Source organism: Suncus etruscus, chromosome 12 (assembly GCF_024139225.1).
Source record: "Suncus etruscus isolate mSunEtr1 chromosome 12, mSunEtr1.pri.cur, whole genome shotgun sequence".
Lineage (NCBI taxonomy): Eukaryota > Metazoa > Chordata > Mammalia > Eulipotyphla > Soricidae > Suncus > Suncus etruscus.
Window position 1 is genome coordinate 5,921,456 of NC_064859.1, and position 19,099 is coordinate 5,940,554.

Sequence of the window (19,099 nt, forward strand, 5' to 3'; positions counted from 1 at the left end):
TGATACCTTTTCTTTTTTTTTCTTTTTCTTTTTTTTTTGTTTGTTTTTGGGCCACATTCAGTGACACTCAGGTTATACCCCTGGCTCTGTGCTCAGAAATCACTCCTGGCTTGATGATCATATGGGATGCCAGGAATCAAACCCAGGCCTATCCTGGGTCAGCCACGTGCAAGGCAAATACCCTACTGCTGTGCTATCACTCCAGCCCATTTTTTTTCTAACTCTTAAATGGGTTAAGTAAAATGCACTTTAAAGATGCAAGACTTAAGGACAACCCTTTCCCCTAAAATATTTTACCTGGTTCTATGCATGTTTCCTGGTAATCTAGACAGCAATTTCCAAGGGTGACACAGGCAACATCACAGCGGCAGTTCCCAAATGTTCTCTCAAAACAGCGGCCTTTGCAACTTTTAACTGAAAATATGGAATAATGATTTAAATGCTTCTAACCATCATATAAGAAAAAAAACATAAATTAATAAACCTAAATCAGTCACATAGATTCAAACAGTTCTAGAAAGTATAGATGAGTAACAAAGCTACCCAAAAATCTTTTCACAAATCTAGGATATAACATAAACATGTAAATTTTGTGTATACAGTGTGTGATGGTAGAAGAAATAAGAGAAAAAAATCTTACTGCAAATCTTGAGGCATCTAAGACTTTATTTTTCTATATTAAATTGCCTTAGGCAAAAACTGTTACTTTGTGTCTTAAATTACATAAAAGAAAGGTTGTTGTTTGCTTGTTTGGGTTTTGGGGCCACACCCAGCAGCATTGAGGAGTTACTCCTGTCTGCATTCAGAAATCTCTCCTGGCTCGGGGAACCATATAGGATGCCGGGGTAGAACCCACATCTGTCTTGGTTCAGCTGCATGCAAGGCAAACACCTTACCATTGTGCTACCTCAGCCCCATAAAGGAAAGTTTTCAACTCCCAATTTTGTTTAACTACATTTGCTTTGAATAGATTGTTTTCTGTATAAAATTTGTAAATTTTATTTGGGCAATAAAATAGCTTCATAATCATAAAAAGCATTTTACTATTATCACAATTACATGGTAGTTGAATAGAAAAATTTATTTCACAAAAGTGAACTTAGTAAGAGAAGCAATGATTTCAGAATACCAAAAAAAAGGAAAATAAAAAATAAAAAATATTGATATTACAATGTACTGTAATTCACTGTAATATTTATTTTATAAAATACTTAATATAGTAAAACTTAAGTATTGGATAGATTTCTGTACTTTGTGCTAATAAAAAATATGTAGGTAATTAAGATTTTAACTACTGGCATAAAACCACTAATGTTTGCAATTTAAAAATCCTTAGGAACACAATTATAATAACTTTCTAGTTGCTAAGGGATGCTAACTCTATCCTTAGCAATCTCTGGCTGCTTCAGCAACTACTCCCTTGAGGAAAAAAACAATGTCCTCAGCTCCCTGAAGGAAGCAAAGGTAAGAACACTCCAGGAGCTTGCTGCTTGCTGTTTATTTCCCTTAATTTATAGTTTTCGTTTGAGGAAATGTATGCGTTATATTAATTTTATAGGCTTTTGCCTTATGGACCTACTCTCTGGAAGGATTAACATTATGCAAGGAAATGTTTTATGACTAACTTAGTGAAAATGCTTCAAACAAAAGGCCTTTGTAACAGCATCAACATTCAGTAGCATGGAGTACCAATGGGATGAGAAGATATGATTTATCTGGATCACCTTATAGGTAACTGAAATGGTGATTTCACAACACACACACACACACACACACACACACACACCCTACCACCACCACCATCACTTCTGTTTATTACCTTCTTTAGCACAGCTTGGTTTTAATCCAAATATACAACCAAGAATTGTTGTTAATACGCAGACTGACAATACCTAGTGGAAATGGGGGGAGAGAAAAGAAAACCATATAGTGTTAATCTCTTCATTTCTTCATACATTGTATTTCTTTACATTTTTCTAAATGTAGAAATGTTCCTCTATTTCCTAATCTGGGTTTTGATGACACTTATTGTGAAAAAAATCATATAAAATATCTGCCTACTTACAGCTTCAGACATGTCTATGAAATATATACTTCAGAAAAACCTATTAAATGTTGGTAGACATTAAACTTAATGTCATCGAAACAAGCCAGATGAACAACAACATATGAGTGGCTAAAGAATCTGTAGTACATGTAAACAATGTAAACTCAGCAGCTGTCAGGAAAAATAAAGCCATGAAATTTTCTTATACATGGGTAGACATGGAAACTATTATACTGAGTGAAATGAGTCAGAGGGAGAGAGAAAGATATAGAATAGTCTCACTCATCTGTGGGATTTAAGAAAAGTAAAAGACATGGTAAAAAAGACAGAGACAATAGAGATGAGTGCTGGAAGGACCAACCTGTGATATGAATAGTACCACAAAGAGTGGTGAATTTAGTTAGAAAAATAAGTACACCAACAACTATCATGATAATGGTAGTGAATGAGAGAAATATAATTCCTGTCTCAAATACAGGCAGAAGGTGAGAGAAAAGAGAACTGAGAGGCATTGGTGATGGGATGGCTGCAATGATGAAGGGGGTATACTTTTTATGACTGAAACCCAACTACAGAAATGTTTATAATCATGTTTTTTAAATAAATATATTAATTTTAAAATAAAAGAAAGGTAACAAAAGGTTGAAAAGTAAAGTTAATGTCAGAAAAGTTTAAATTGCTATAACAATCTAGAAATTAAGTAACTAAAAAGTAAAAAAATTATATCAGTGACTCCTATAACAGTTTAATTATACAAACCTAACCATCTCTTCTTGGGCACTGTAGTGTGGCATTTAGAGGTAAACACTAGCAAGGACTAAGTAACTACATCACAGACCAAAATGTTAACATAAAACTTACTATAAATTAGAGCAGGTCACTTAAAATTTCTGAATTGCATATTATCCCATACAACTAAAAGCTGGGACAAAAAGATTTCTAAATCTTTCTGACTCCATATTTCACCACTTTCTGATCCTCAACTCTTCTCACCTTGGGGAATTAAACATAAGCAGACACTGTTTAATTTCTACAAACTATAGCATATCCTTTATTTGAAATTTAAAAAACCCCAAAACAAGAAAAACTCACAAAACAATCCTCAATAGTTTTGGAGTGAAGTGAGAATTACCCAGATGGTTTTCTAGAATGTCAAAACATGCACTGAGTCCCAACTATGAATTAAGTATATATTATGTTGTTGAAGAAAAGGATACAAGGTCACTAGGGAGCTTCTGGGCTGCTGCGGGAGAGAAGGTAAAACAATACCATAACTGGCTTACTATCTGCAGTCTATGAAGCAGCTGCAGAGTTTTACAGTTCTTTAAAAGACAAAGTGGTGTTGCTAAGGAAAAACTTCTTAAAGGAGAGCCTTTGGGTAGTCTATAGAGGAAATAATGGTACAATATTGCCAATCAGAGCTTGAGTGAAGGTAGAAGACAAAACCAGGCAAACTTCTAGAACAGATGCCAGCATAAGAAAAGACCAGGAAGTGGGGCTGGAGCAATAGTCCAGTGGATATAGAGCTTGTCTTGCGCAAGCTGAACGAGGGTCAATGCCTGGCATCTTATATCCCCAGCACTGCCAAGACTGAACACTGACACTGGGAGGGTAGAGTTATCGGTTCATACTCTCATCGGATACTTCTTTGCATGTGCTTATCCTACCTGGGTGGGAAGAACCTCTAGATCAGGCCCCTACTCCTACCTGTTCTCCACCCTCAGGGGTGGTCCTACTCTTCCCAAATAAAGGCTTCGAGTCAAAGAGTCTTCTGGTTTCGTTCCACAACTAGTCTGTCTGCTTGCCAGTACCGTTTGCAGACAGCTTGTGGTAGAAGTTCTTCAACCTGTTTTATCGCCCTAACCTATGTGGATTATTTCCTGTGTCAGAGTTGTTTCCAACCATCGTTCCCCAATCCTCCTGGGCCTGGGGTATGAGGCTTCTATTATACTGGGCCAAGAGTAACCCTTGATTATTGCCCGGCGTGGACCAAATAACAATAACAACGAAGAGCCAAAAGTGCACTTAGGAGGCAATGAATAAATACTGAAGAACTTGTTTTGACTTGAACAAAGAGTAGGCAAAGGTTTGTGATGTACAGAGCTACAGTAATGGGAGAGTGAAGAGGTATCTTTCAGATAGCTAAGAAGTTAATTGAGGTGGTAATAATATGTGAAAGGAGCAGGGTAGATAGTGAGTTTTGGCTTAAATAAACTCAATTTTCCAAATAAAATTTTAATGACCAAATGCGTGTCTAGACTAGGTATTGAAAAATCAGTAATAAAAACTGACAAGATGTCTTTCCTTCAGTGACCAGTATTAGGAGATTCAGAAATAAAAGAAAAGTGAATAATAAAGAAGTGAGGTATCAGGTCTAACTTATTTCAAAAGAAAATGGAAGTACAGAAAGAAGAGCCTGAGTACAGGGTGTCTGAGATGATGTCTAGGATAGATACTTACGAAGGAAATCAAAATTAAGGATATATATAGTTCCATTAAAATAAAGAGCAATCAAAGCAAGACTTTAAACAATTATAGACAGAAGGTATCGGAAGAGTAAGATCAGCTCCTAAGCCTCTATGGAATAGGAATGAAGACATGACTCCACGGTACACAGCATATTCCTCATGCAAGAGACCTGGTGCTAATTCTGAACAACACCTAGCCTCCTCCCCCATACCCAACAATAGCAATAACAGAAGAATCTTCCTAAATTTTTGAAGGTACTTTAACACAATGCACTGAAGAAGTAATTTAAAGGTATTGATAAAAAAAACATTGCTATGGAAGAAAGAAAAGGGATAATAGTAATTTGCAAAAACCAACTCACTGAGTGGGACCTGTAACATAAGTCTATGGTGTGCAGTTGCCTACTTTAGTGGTCTTGGTGGTCGTAAGCTTTAGGTCATAGTAAAAGTCATAATCAAAAGGAAATGGGCAAATTGAAGTATTTAAATAAATATAAGTAAATAAATAGAAAATAAAAATGTGCCTCCTTTTAATGCGCATGTTTAACCCTATGTTAATTTGGTAAGAACTGCGATACAAATATTTATAATACATTTACATTTAATTCCTTTAAAGCAAATTTGGTTCTTACAAGTGCTTTCTAAACAAAAAACTTTATTTCCTATGTGTTTTCATTATTAATCTTTGGAAGAACTGCAAATGTTCAAAACCAAACCCTTGTAATATAGTTTTTAATCACAAGTAAAAGAGTTCTTAAGAGCTACAATACTTCATTTTATGTCTCTGCTAATCAGTAGAATAGCAACTCATATGAAGTGCTAAGCATCTGAGTAGTACCAAGCATAACACAGACACTCAATTCCTATTGATTCTACTTAATTTAATTTTTAATTTAGACAACCTTATATGGAACTTAAAATCTAGAAGTACAGAATTTGAAAACAGTCTAGAAAATAAAGGGGGACATTGTCATAATGAGCACCATATATGGAGTCCAATATGTTAGTGCTCTGAATTGCAAAGCTAGGGTGTCCAAACTATATCTCCAAGAACCTCTCTGGACAAAAAAAATTTTTTGACAGATTCAAAGTATGTATTTGTGAAACTATAGGATAGATATTTTTCCTAATATTCTCCAGCGTGAGTTTCCCTGCAAAGTTGGTATCACGCCCATTTAAAAATAGATTCACTTGGACCATGATTGAAGCTACAGTTCATGTGGTCTCCGGAGGGGCACAGCGCCAGGCAGGCTCTGTCATGCGGCCACAACTGAAGCATCATCCGTGAGCCAGCCCTGTGGCTTCACGAAAATCCAGGTGGGTAGGAAGCGCCGGAGCAGCTGGCTGGAGCAGGTTGATGTTGACGAAGAGCAGCTGCTGGTACCTGGCCATGAGAGGGTAGAAGCTGAAGAGCATCTCCTGCTCAGTGTCAGGCAGGATAGGAAGCCAGATCTGTTTCAGTCCTGAGAACATGTATTATTTATTATTTATTATGTATTATTATACATAATAAAATTAAGGCACTAAAGCACACTGATAGTGAGCACTGCAGTGGGAGTCCCTGGCTTCCAATCACTTTCTGCACTTGATTGTGTGGATAAATACATTAGAACATTTTATTGGCCTTTGTAGTGAGAGGCTGATTGAACACCTGTTCGATCTAAACAGCTCTTTCCATTGTGGCAGGTGTCTTTGTGGTATAAAAGAAAGTAAAGGCTATGTGTTTCTCCTCTTCTGCTTGTTTTGATCGCTTCTCCTCACTCTACCCTGGCATCTACCATTCAGACTATTGAGTTTCTTCATGGAATATTATATGCATATATGATATATATTCTAAATACCACATAAGTGATTTCATTATTTATATATCCTTCTTCTCTGGCTTCATTTAACATAATATTTTCAGTTCCATCCATGTTGCTGCTAATTGCATGATTGTATCATTTCTTACTGTTCTGTAGGATTCCATTGTGTACATGTACCATATCTTCATGATCCAACCATCTGTTGTTGGACATCTAGGCTAGTCTTTCGTCAGTGATTCCTTGAATTTTATTGCTAAGACATTAAATACTGATTTTAGGTCCACATCTGTAGGGTTTGTGCACTTTGTAGGAATTTGAAATTTGCTAGGAAAAATCCTAGCATATCCCATATCCCCAGTTTCTGGTGTCTTCCTGAGTTTTCTCATAGTTCTTTACATTAGGTAGATTGGAGTACCGGAGTTTCAGGGTGTTTTAAAAAAGTGCTCTGTTTAATTGTGAAAGAAGTGGTTGGAGGTATATCATCACTATCTGTTCCCAGCGGGCATGGAGGTCTGTTTTGTGCATGCCAAATTTATGGGGTGACTCAGGGTCCCTGTCAACCACTGGCGCCAAGGTAGGGTCCCAAGGTTAGGAATTTGGAGGGGGTTGGGGCTGTTCTCACAGCCTTCTCTCTGAGCTAGCTTAGGGCTTTTGTGATGGTGGCTGAGAGGTCCAGAGGCAATTGTCCCTTGAGTAATTTTTAAAACAATGAGATTTTCACTCAATTTGGTTTCTCCATGTGATTAACACAGCAATGGCAAAAAATAAAAAAAAATAGTCCTCAAGTTAAGTACTTTTTATATTTTGCTATTTTTTAATTATAGAAAAATAATTTATCTTGGAAACATGGAACTAGGAGATATATAAGAAAAATGTGGAGGGACCAGAGGATAAAACAGCAGGTAGAAAGTTTGCCTTGTACGCATCTACTAGGATTCAATCTCAGACACTATCCCTGAGCACTAGCAGAACTGATCCCTGAGTAAAGAACCAGGAGTAAACCCTGAGCACTGGCAGAACTAGAAAATATGTTAATGAAGTAAGCCAGAAGAAGAAGGATAAATACAGAATGATATCACTTATATGTGGTATTTAGTATAACATATATACATATAATACTCCATGAAGTATGCCAAATGTCCCCAAATAAATAAAAATAAAAGGAAAGAAAATGTAAAGTTGCCAGCAATTTTTTTTTGGGGGGGGGTTGGGTTTTTCAGTCACACCGCAGCAATCAGGGGTTACTCCTGAATCTATGCTCAGAAATCGCTCCTGGCAAGCTCGGGGGATATGGGATCCTGGGATCGAACCACCATCCTTCTGCATGAAAGGCAAATGCCTTACCTCCATGCTATCTCTTAGACCCCACCAGCATATTATTTAACCTATTTTAGAAAAATACATAACTGGACTTTCTGTTTTAGTAAGATCCCTAAGTCATTAAGTCTTTCTTGTACATTTGGTAAATCAAAAGAAATATACATGAAAGCATCTAATTATTTTCTCACTAATTCTATCAAATACATAATGTTTTTATAATGAATGTTATTTAGAATAAGCATTTATTCAAACATGGGCATTCACTGTGCATAGATACTAGACAAAAGAGAAAAAAGAAAGAAAAGAAAAGATAAAAATAAAAACAACACAGGACCAGGTTCAATCCTGAAATTGCATACAGTCCCCCCAAGTATACCAGGAATAATTCCTGAGTTCAAAGCTGGGAGTAACCCCTAAGCACTGCTGAAGGTAGACCACACAAACAAACAAACAAAAATCAAAATAAGAGCAACTCCTAATCTAACAAAGAAATAAAGAGTAGAAGGCTGTCATTAACATAAATAATTAAAATGAATCAGTTACAGTAGAAATATGCAAAATTTTAACAAATTAAGGAAATCACTGGGCTATGTTAACCTCAATTCTCTGACCTCTGGATAAAGATATATGTTTTCTAAAAACAACTCTGTGAGAACAAATGTCTGGGCTATGTTAACCTCAATTCTCTGACCTCTGTATAAAGATATATGTTTTCTAAAAACAACTCTGTGAGAACAAATGTCATACACTGCCTTGCGTCTTTGGGGAATTTGTCTTCTTAGGAAATATGAAATTAACATTAATGAATTAAGTCCATTACCAAAATCTCTCATGAGTAAGTCAATGGGAGACTCAAAAATAATGCCTAAATAATTTTAAGCACTTTAAAGTTCAAAGTAAAGACAACTACAAAAGTGAGTTTATGATTTTTTTAAGAAAATTTAACTCTTTTTTTTTTTTTTTAGGTTTTAGACCCTAAACTATTTGGGTAATGCACTCAAAACATCTCACAACTGCAGTCAATGTGCCTGTACCTGGCCAATTCCATAGATCAATGGCCCTGCCTCATCATGCCTCTACAGCTCTCTGCAGAGATACCAATCTGACAAAAACTCCAAATAGTTGGACTAACATCACCAGGCCTATTTTTGGGGGGAATGAGTGTCCCCCGCTTCTTCTATTTCCAGAAGCTGTGGAAGCCTAAAACATACCCCACAAAAGTGGCAGTATCAGAAATAGTGCTTGGAATTCACATGCAACTGAGAATGACAACACCATTTTTTTCTAAAACTGTAATCCCATTGGGAACACACCAATTTAGCCACCAATGTGTATGTTAAACCACCAAAAATAGTAAAGGGTAGTATATTTATATAGTAGTTTTTAAATGTCCAACAATAGGAAGGTAGACAAAATATATAATATTTAGAATTGAATATCAGTCACTAACTATGATCTTACACAGTTTTATAAGCTTTGATATAAAAGAGACAGGCAATATTGTCATAATTCTATAATATATGATGTTGTTATAAAGAGATTTACTCCTGACTTATAAGTCACTGTAAAACTTACTTTAATTTTCTGAGGTTTCCAAAATGAACCTATATACTTTTGCAATTAGTATACAGAATAAAGAGAGGCTGATATGTTTAATAGTGACATAGAAAGAATTAGAGTGATAATACAGTTGGTAGAGTGCCTTATACACAACTGGCCCAGGCTCAACCACTAGCACCCCAAAAGTCCCCAACTCCACCAGCAGTGATACCTGGGACAAAGCCAGGAGTAAGCCCTGAACACAGCCAGGTATGGCCCCAAACCTAACAAACAAACCCTTGCTATTGGGCAAGAGAGAGAGAACTCAATATATTGTCATTTGCAAAAGAAAGACTATAGAGCACTTACAGTTTCTACCTAAGTGAGCAAATCTCTTCTCCTAATTCTCAGTGTGCTTTCACAATTTCTCTTCAAAGCTAAAGATCAAAGTAGCAAATAAACATTTAGTAACATAGTTCTAGGAGAGACCTAAGCTTTGAAGTCAACTTTCACTCCACTATACCTCTCAATGCATCGTAAGATACAAAAAACTAAGCATAAGATGAGTACAGCAAACATTTGCACACCAAGCCTAACTTCAGAAAAAATCAGAGGGTTATTCTTCAGTCTCCAGCCAATAAAACTATTTATCCATACTAACAGGTTTGCCTATGAGTAATCACAGAACTATTACATACTAATACTCTTCCCCTCATTTGATAACTTATTTCACTGTGTTCTGTCTTCAACAGTGCTGTTAGTACAGCAAAGGACATGTGTGAGTCCATTCCTTATACAAGCTCTGATCCTAAGAAAAGCATCTAATGGTTTGAATTTATACTTTTACTTTTAACAAAATGGCAGACTAAGTATTTTTTTTAGGTTTTATAAGTACTATATTGAGGTAATATATAAATGTAATATATAAATGTAAAATACTGTACATTTTTATGAGTACAGCTTTACACTTTTTTTTGTTTTGAGGTCACACCCAGCAGTGCTCAGGGGTTACTCCTGGTTCTATGCTCAGAAATCGCCCCTAGCAGGCACAGGAGACCATACGGGATGCTGGGATTCGAACCACCATCCTTCAACATGAAAGGCAAACACCTTACATCCATGCATCTCTCCGGCCCCTTGTTTTTTTATTTATATTTTTATTGTGGTAAAAGTGAATTAAAAGTCTTTCACAGTAATATTTAAGGCACATAGTGACAATGAGTGAGGGGCATTCCCACAACCAGTGTTATCCACCCTCCGTCCCTGTTCTCAGCATGCTTCTCATATCTCCCTTCTTTTTTTTTTTTTTTATTTTGGGCCACACCCAGTAACGCTCAGGGGTTACTCCTGGCTTGGGGGACCATATGGGACACCGGGGGATCGAACCGCGGTCCGTCCAAGGATAGCGCAGGCAAGGCAGGCACCTTACCTTTAGCGCCACCGCCCGGCCCCTCCCTTCTTTACCCCTCATAATGCTAGTGGAAATGTTCCCCACTTGTACAGCTTGTTGTAGATTGGGTATTGATTCTGTTGTCATTGACTTTGTATTTGGTATTCAACTCTGATCATTTTTTATTTCTACCAAATGAACATGACTTTCTGGTCCCAGTACCATGGTGGTGGGGGGAGGCAAATGAAAATGAGAAAAACTAGGAGGAGTCCGTCAAGGTGTTATAAATCTCCATTTAGAAGAAGGAAGGGGGAAAAAAAGAAAAAGGTAACAAAATGACACAAAAACAAAAAAACAATAAGGGAGTAACAATTAAAGTACAAAAAGAATAAAAAAGAATAAAACAAAAAACAAAAACCATCAGCTACAGCAAAAACAACAACACAACAACAACAAAAACTAAAATAAAACAGACCAGCAACTTCTTGAAAAAAAAAGGTTATTTCTCCCCCCTCCTTTTTTTTTTTTTTTTTTTTTTTTTTGCATAGGCATGGTAAATATTGGGGAAATTAGAACAGGAATTCCCTTGACATAAGTGATACAAGGTTTCTCCGCATAATGCCATGGGAACAACTATAGGCTCCTTACTCTCTCATTTACAACACCCCAAGGTCTTTTTTATCCTGCTGGGAAACTTTCCACTCAGATGTGGGTTATGACATCCTGCCTCTGTAGCTGGAGCTCTTGTTATTTGCATAGGTCATAGGGTAAAGGCTAGGAGAGATTTTTTCTTTATGGTTCTAGAGGTTCTGTTCCATCACTGTTGTTGTGATCAGTCTTCTGTAATTAGTGGTCTCGGTTTTTGTTCAGATACTAGGAAAGAGCCTTTCAGCATGGTTCCAGAATTTCTGCTTGGTCACAGTTCAGACTAAGTATTTTAAGACATATCATGAAACCACTAGAATAAAATGCAGACTAAATGCAGGAAATGGGAGGTAACTACCTGTGCTGATCTCTAGTGCTCCATCTCAATCTGTTACAAATACAATTATTATGTATGCTTGGATAAAAAACCCTAAATTGCATGAGAACACCAAGCCCTATCCAAATTCCTGACCCACTGAAAATAGAGAAAGGTATTTGAGATTGCAGATTGTATAGACAGACATTGAACTAATCAAAGAGTGATACTAATCAATATAGTTCTATGACCACATCAGACAACATGTTTATTCATTTCTTTTCCAGATTTTAAACCCACACATTTTGAGGCTTCCCCTGGCTTGCTCCAGCCTGGGAACATTGATCATCTCTGGCATTCATCCCCTAGGGCTTGTATCTGCTGAGGCGAGTCTTCCCAGGCCAGAAACTGGATAAAGCTGACTCTGTGGAGCCACTTAAACCTACCTCTTAAGGGGTCAAAGGGGTCCACCTAGCCAATGAAGACCACGACAACATGTAGAAAAATCCACAATACAAGTGTGACAATGGGGAAACTATGCACCAACATCAGGCATAGAGAATGAAGATGGCAACTGTGATGACCCAATAATGGCGAACCACCTAGTCTTTCAGATATGGAGTTTAGAGAAGAAATATGGAGGATGTTCACAGAACTCAAAGAAAGTATAAATAGAACACTAATAAGAATCAAGAGAATATGAAGATAGAAATAAGAAAACTCCAAACTGAAATATCAGGTCAACTAACAGGTCTGAAAAACTCAGTAGACGAATTGAAAGACTCAATGGATAAGCTCTCCTACAGGGTAACAGCAGCTGAGGATAGAATTAGTGTGCTGGAAGACAAGGAGCATAACAACTCCATACAGCAGAAGAGATTGGGAAAAAGCCTTAAAGTAAATGATCAGACAATGGAAAAATTACTCAAAGAATATGAACAGATAAAAATATGTCTTTGATAAGCTCAACAGAAACAACTTAAGAATCATTGGAGTTCCAGAGACCCAAGAAGAAAATCTCCAAGTGAAAATCAACAGTCAACATCATCAAAGAAAAACTACCAGAGCTAAAGAATACATGTGAACAAATCCTGCATGCCTGAAGATTTCCAGCTAAAAGAGACCGCAGGGAAAACAGCCCAAGACATTCCTAGTCACTATGATGAATCCCACAGACAGAGACAGAATACTGAAAGCAGAAAGATCAAAAAGGCAAATTACATGCAAGGGAGCATCCTTGAAATTTACAGCAGACCTGTCACCAGAAACACTCAAGGCCAGAAGGTAGTGGTGGGACTAGTGACAAAACTCAATGTAATACATGCTTCACCTAGAATACTGTGCCCAGCAAAACTCACTTTCAGGTTTGAAGGAAGTATACATAGCTTCACAGAAAAACAACAGCTAAGAAACTTTACAGACTCAAAACCAGCCTTAAAAGAAAAAGTGAAAGGTCTAATTTAAGACAAGACATACCAACAAACACACCAAACTTCTACTCAATGATGGCACTAAATCCCATGAAAATTATCTCTCTTAATGTCAATGGACTAAATGCACCCGTTAAGAAACACAGAGTGGCGAAATGGATCAAAAAAACTGAACCTAACCTTCTGCTGCCTACAAGAAACACACCTGAATAGTCAGAACAAACATAGACTCAAAATAAAAGGCTTTCCTCCAAAAGCTGAAAATTGAGTTCCCATATGATCCAGCTATACCACTCCTAGGGATATACCCGAGGAACACAAAAATACAATACAAAAATCCCTTCCTCACATCTATATTCATTGCAGCTAATGAGGGGCTAAAGAAACTGTGGTATATACACACAACGGAATACTATGCAGCTGTCAGGAGAGATGAAGTCATGAAATTTTCCTATGCATGGATGTACATGGAATCTATTATGCTGAGTGAAATAAGTCAGAGGGAGAGAGAGATGCAGACTAGTCTCACTCATCTATGAGTTTTAGAAAAATGAAGACATTTTTGCCATAATTCTCAAAGACAAAAGAGATGAGGGCTGGAAGGTTCAGCTTATGATATGAAGTTCACCACAAAGAGTGGTGAGTGCAGTCAGACATAACTACATTGAGAACTATCCTAACAATGTGAATTAATGAGGGAAGTAGAAAGCCTGTCTTGAGTACAGGTGTGGGGGGATGGGGAGGAGGAAGATTTGGGACATTGGTGGTGGGAATGTTGTACTGGTGAAGGGGGTGCTCTTTATATGACTGAAATCATACAACTACAATCACATTTGTCATCACGGTGTTTAAATAATTAAAAAAAATCCATGAAAGAATCGAAGAGCTGACTGCTAAAAACAAACACTGACCAGCTTCTCATGGTAATGACCTAACTGGCTCTTCATCAATAAAAGAAAGTGCCTAAACAGTAAAGTCTTTCATAAGTATATGAGCAATTGAATGGAATATGCACACTCTTATTCCTTTGGCAAATGCTGCATTTAAATACAAAGATTTTACACAAGCCTACTTCTAAAAGAAGTACAAAAAGAGAGGTGGACTTGTGATTATATGTGTAATAGTAGATAAAGTAGTAGTAAATTATATGCATAGTTTTACCGTAATAATAATATTAGCACCAGGGACCGGAGCGGTGGCGCTAGAGGTAAGATGTACCTTGCCTAGGACGGACTGCAGTTTGATCCCCCAGTGTCCCATATGGTCCATCCAAGCCAGGAGCGATTTCTGAATGAATAGCCAGGAGTAAACCCTGAGCATCAAATGGGTGTGACCCCCCCAAAAAATATTATTAGCACTAGAGCCAGAATAATAGTTCTGCCTTGTATGTTGATCTGGGTTTGATTATATATATATATATAGATACGTACATATCCCTTATATAGCACTTCAACCACTGCTAGGAGTGATCCTTGAATGAAGACCCAAGAGCAATTCCTTAGTATTGTTAGGTGTGATCCAAAACAACCAAAAAGACTTACTAGAGCTACTAGTAATATGTCCGGGATGGAGTGTAAACAGGGAAAAAGAGACTAGCAGTCTAAAATCTTATAATAACAGAATGTAAGGCAGTGCTAATCATATTCACATACACACAGGCACAATATGTCAAAGGCAAATAGGAGCCAACTCTAATAACCAAATTTGAAACAGGAGAAAAAAAATACAATATCACTTCAAAATTCAAAGAACAAAATAAACACCAATGACCTCATTATTCTAAGTGTTATAAATGATTGCATAAATAAATAGCAAAGAGGCCTGGAAGATAGCATAAAAATCAAGTGTAATCTTGCAAGCATATGCCCAATCTCAGTTTGATTTCTAACATCAAATGACCTCCCAAGCACCAGAGGGGTGATCCTAATGACTCCTTCCAGATACTGCTGGGCCCAAGCATCATAACACTTTTGGGTCCTAGCACTGCACTGCTGATTCAGTTGTTCAAGTACTGCCAGTAGCTTCTCAGGCACCCTGAACTTTTTACATAAGCCCTCCCTACCACCAAAGTTGAATTTTAAAAAATAATAAATGAAGAACAAACATCCCCAGTATAGAAGAATCACTAATAATTTATGCAGATACTCCACCCTTAAATTAAAATATACTCCTTATTCTTAAGTGTATGCTGGTAAAATGATTTCCTTCTAAGGAGTAAAGGATAGCAGGTGGATTTAAAAAACAATCTTCCTTTGCAGTGAACAACTCTGATAAATACTTCATAAACTAGGTAATACATTTTTCTTAAAACCCATAGATGAGTGAGACCATTCTGCGTTTTTCTCTCTCTCTCTGACTTATTTCACTCAGCATAATAGATTCCGTGTATATCCATGTATAGGAAAATTTCATGACTTCATCTCTTCTGACAGCTGCATAATATTCCATTGTGTATATGTACCACAGTTTCTTTAGCCATTCGTCTGTTGAAGGGCATCTTGGTTGTTTCCAGAGTCTTGCTATGGTAAATAGTGCTGCAATGAATATAGGTGTAAGGAAGGGATTTTTGTATTGTATTTTTGTGTTCTTAGGGTATATTCCTAGGAGTGGTATAGCTGGATCGTATGGGAGCTCGATTTCCAGTTTTTGGAGGAATCTCCATATCGCTTTCCATAAAGGTTGAACTAGACGGCATTCCCACCAGCAGTGGATAAGAGTTCCTTTATCTCCACATCCCCGCCAACACTGTTTATTCTTTACATGACTGAAACCCAAACACAATCATGTATGTAATCAAGGTGTTTAAATAAAAAAAAATTAAAAAAAATAATTTAAATCCCTAAAAAAAAAAAAAAAGAAGAAGTTAAGAAATCACCAGGGTACTTGATAAAAAATAAATAAATAAATAAATAAATAAATAAATAAATAAATCTCTAAATAATAACCACAAGAGTGAAAAAGAAAGAGAAAAGTGGAAGAAAAAAGAGAAGAAAAATAAAGTCAAAAACTAACAAATCAAAACAAAAGAAAAAGTATGGTTGCTGGAGTGGCAGGGTTTGGCGTTCCCCCCATTTTTTTTTTTTTTTTTTTTTTTTTTTGCATAGGCACAGTAAGCATTGGGGAAGAAAGGGAATTCCCGTGGCCTAAGAGATTCAGGGTTTCTCCATCCTTGAAGCATACCACCATGGGTTCCATCACTGAATTTTTCTATAATTGCCTAAACCAAGCCCAGATATCCATATCACAACTGCTTCCATACCAAACAGATACAACTCAGATACAGGACTAGAGGAGCCAGGCCTCCTAACTCATGGAGATACCTTTTGTTTTATAGGTATCCTAATTGACTTAAATCACAGGTCAATGAGGTTTGACATTTTTTCCTGCCTTTTACTTTTTCATTTCCCTGTTTTAGATTCCTACTGTTAAGGTAAGTAAGCCTAGAAAATCCTCGTCTGCTTCCCAACTCTGGAACTACCTACTTCCCTCTCCTCCTCTCCTCTCCTCTCCTCCCCTCCCCTCCCCTCCCCTCTCCTCCCCTCCCCTATTAGGTATCCTAATTGACTTAAATCACAGGTCAATGAGGTTTGACATTTTTTCCTGCCTTTTACTTTTTCATTTCCCTGTTTTAGATTCCTACTGTTAAGGTAAGTAACAGAAAATCCTCGTCTGCTTCCCAACTCTCGAACTACCTACTTCCCTCTCCTCCTCTCCTCTCCTCTCCTCCCCTCTCCTCCCCTCCCCTCTCCTCTCCTCTCCTCTCCTCCCCTCCCCTCTCCTCCCCTCCCCTCCCCTCCCCTCTCTCTCCTTTAAAAACCTCCCTACCCCCCAAGTTATCCTTGATACAGCTGAAGCATATCCTGCAACCTGAAAAACGTTAAGGCCTCATCAAGTCCTGAGATCGTTAGACTGAGACAAAAACTACCACACAAATATAAGATATTGCTGATAAGGAATCAGGCATGGAGTACATGAAAACACTACTAGTTGGCGATTGTCTGTAAATTTGTAACTGCAGTCAGATCATAGAAATGAGGAGTTGAATTCAGTATCAGAAACCAGAAAAGCTGGAGCTGGAGAGATAGTACAGCAGGTAGTATTTCTCTGGCATGCAGCTGGTCCAGGTTTGATTCCAGGCATTTCACATGGTCCCCAGAACACCACCAACCAGAGGAACACCTGAGAATTGCCAGGTGTGCCCCCAAAAAGGGAAAAAATACTGAGAATGTTAAGAATGTTCCCACCCTTATCTTTCCAAACAGATAGGGAGACTGAAATAGTAAACAAAAATCTTTGTTTGCAGTCACAACAGAAACCTTGTTGAATTACTGACACTCTTGTCCCCACCAACCTGTAACCCACCCTTCCTTAAAATGTGCTTAGCTCTTCTTGCTCTGTAAAACCCCTTCTTGTGACCATACAAACAAGATAGTTATTTTGAGGACATGAATCCACCATATTCCAAGCTGGGCTATGTTCCCAAAAGAGCTTTTACTTCTTTTCTTTTCTTTTCTTTTTTTTGGGAGGGGGGGTCACACCCAGCAGCTCTCAGGCTCTATGCTCAGAAATTGCTCCGGGCAGGCTCAGGGATGCCTATGGGATGTCAGCATTTGAACCACTGTCCTTCTGCATGCAAGGCAAACGCTCTACCTCCATGCTATCTTCTCCAGCCCCAGAAGAGCTTTTTCTTGACCAGACACTATATCTAACTCATCTGGCTCCCAAACGCTAGTAGAATATTACAAAATTCTTCTATAAATTAAAAGTTTCTTTTGTAAAATAATTTTTATTGTGATCAAAGGGGATTACAAATCTTTTAAAGTAAAATTTTAGGTACATAACGGCACTGAACACAGGACATTCCCACCACCAGTGTTGTTCTTCCTCCAACCCTGTTCCCAGCATGCATCCCATATCCCCCTCCTTTACCCCCCAGGTTGCTAGTATAAGTGGTTCCCTCTGTGTCTAGTTTGTTGTGGAATGGGTTTCAATTCTATTATCGGTGGTTTGGGATTTGGTATTTAAGATTGATCATTTTTTTCTACTCAATGTTCATACAACTGTTTGGTCTTGGTACCATCCATTTTTTTCCCTCAGTTTATGAGGCAGAACAAGATGATTCAAGTTATGTGGTTCTGTTTGAAGGGCAATAAAATAAAAAAAAAAAAGCGAACAAACAAGAAAAACCCAAAAAAGGAAAAAACAAACAAAAAATTCTGGGAGGGGTCCATCTAGACACAGGGGTCTCAAACTCAATTTACCTGGGGGCCACAGGAGGCAAAGTCGGGGTGATCCTTGAGTGCAAAGTCAGTAGTAAGCCTTGAACATTGGGGTGGGGGGTTTTGACCCAAACAACTAAAACAAAACAAAACAAAAAAAAAAAGATTCCTCTAGGGCAGGGCCACAAAATGTTGTACGGAGGGCCGTTTGCGACCCATGGGCAGCAAGTTTGAGACCCCTGATCTCGAAGTTTGTAATTTTATAGATTAAAAGTTTCTGTTCAAAAAGTTGTAGACATGAAACCATATTCCTCCAAAGTTTTTCTATTGCTATATATACTCCTGAAAAACAAAACAGCAACAAAAATGTGTATGTAACATAACTATTCATATATAATATTTTCAGTGAAAACCATGATATAAAATGTTTTTTCTTTTTCTTTACACTATTTTATAGCCTTTTCTTGTTCTTTTCTTGTTCTAAAATACATTTTAATAAAATTTAAAGTGATGCTATTAAATTAAAATATCAAGGAGATCTTTCACTACATACTTATCTAAAACATACCATTTTTAAAAATAACAGTGTGGAGACATTCCTTTCCTATTCATACCCAGTATATGCTAAGGCAGAGGGAAGCTTGAGTGAAGAAATGGCTCCCTTGGCTGCTGGTAGTGAAGCCTACAAGAACAGTCAAAGCTAAACATTACACTTTGCCCAAGGTCACACAGCTTCTCCAGACATCTGTTCCCTTCTAAAAAATCTCTGACACAGGAAAGTAAGAAGAACTCACAAAATGGGGCCGGGCGGTGGCGCTAGAGGTAAGGTGCCTGCCTTGCCTGCGCTAGCCTAGGACGGACCATGGTTCGATCCCCCGGTGTCCCATATGGTCCCCCAAGCCAGGAGCGACTTCTGAGAA

At 37.6% G+C, this 19,099-nt stretch overlaps 1 protein-coding gene across 1 annotated transcript in view; it reads right to left on the reverse strand.

Annotated features, from left to right (window-relative positions):
- ENPP1 (ectonucleotide pyrophosphatase/phosphodiesterase 1) overlaps nt 1-19,099 on the reverse strand; it is a 92,832-nt gene that overhangs the window by 54,574 nt on the left and 19,159 nt on the right. The window contains exons 3-4 of the mRNA XM_049785016.1: nt 1,820-1,892; nt 298-414 (exon numbers count right to left, since the gene is read on the reverse strand). Of these exons, the coding sequence (XP_049640973.1) occupies nt 298-414; nt 1,820-1,892 (190 nt within the window). The remainder of the gene's footprint in view (nt 1-297; nt 415-1,819; nt 1,893-19,099) is intronic.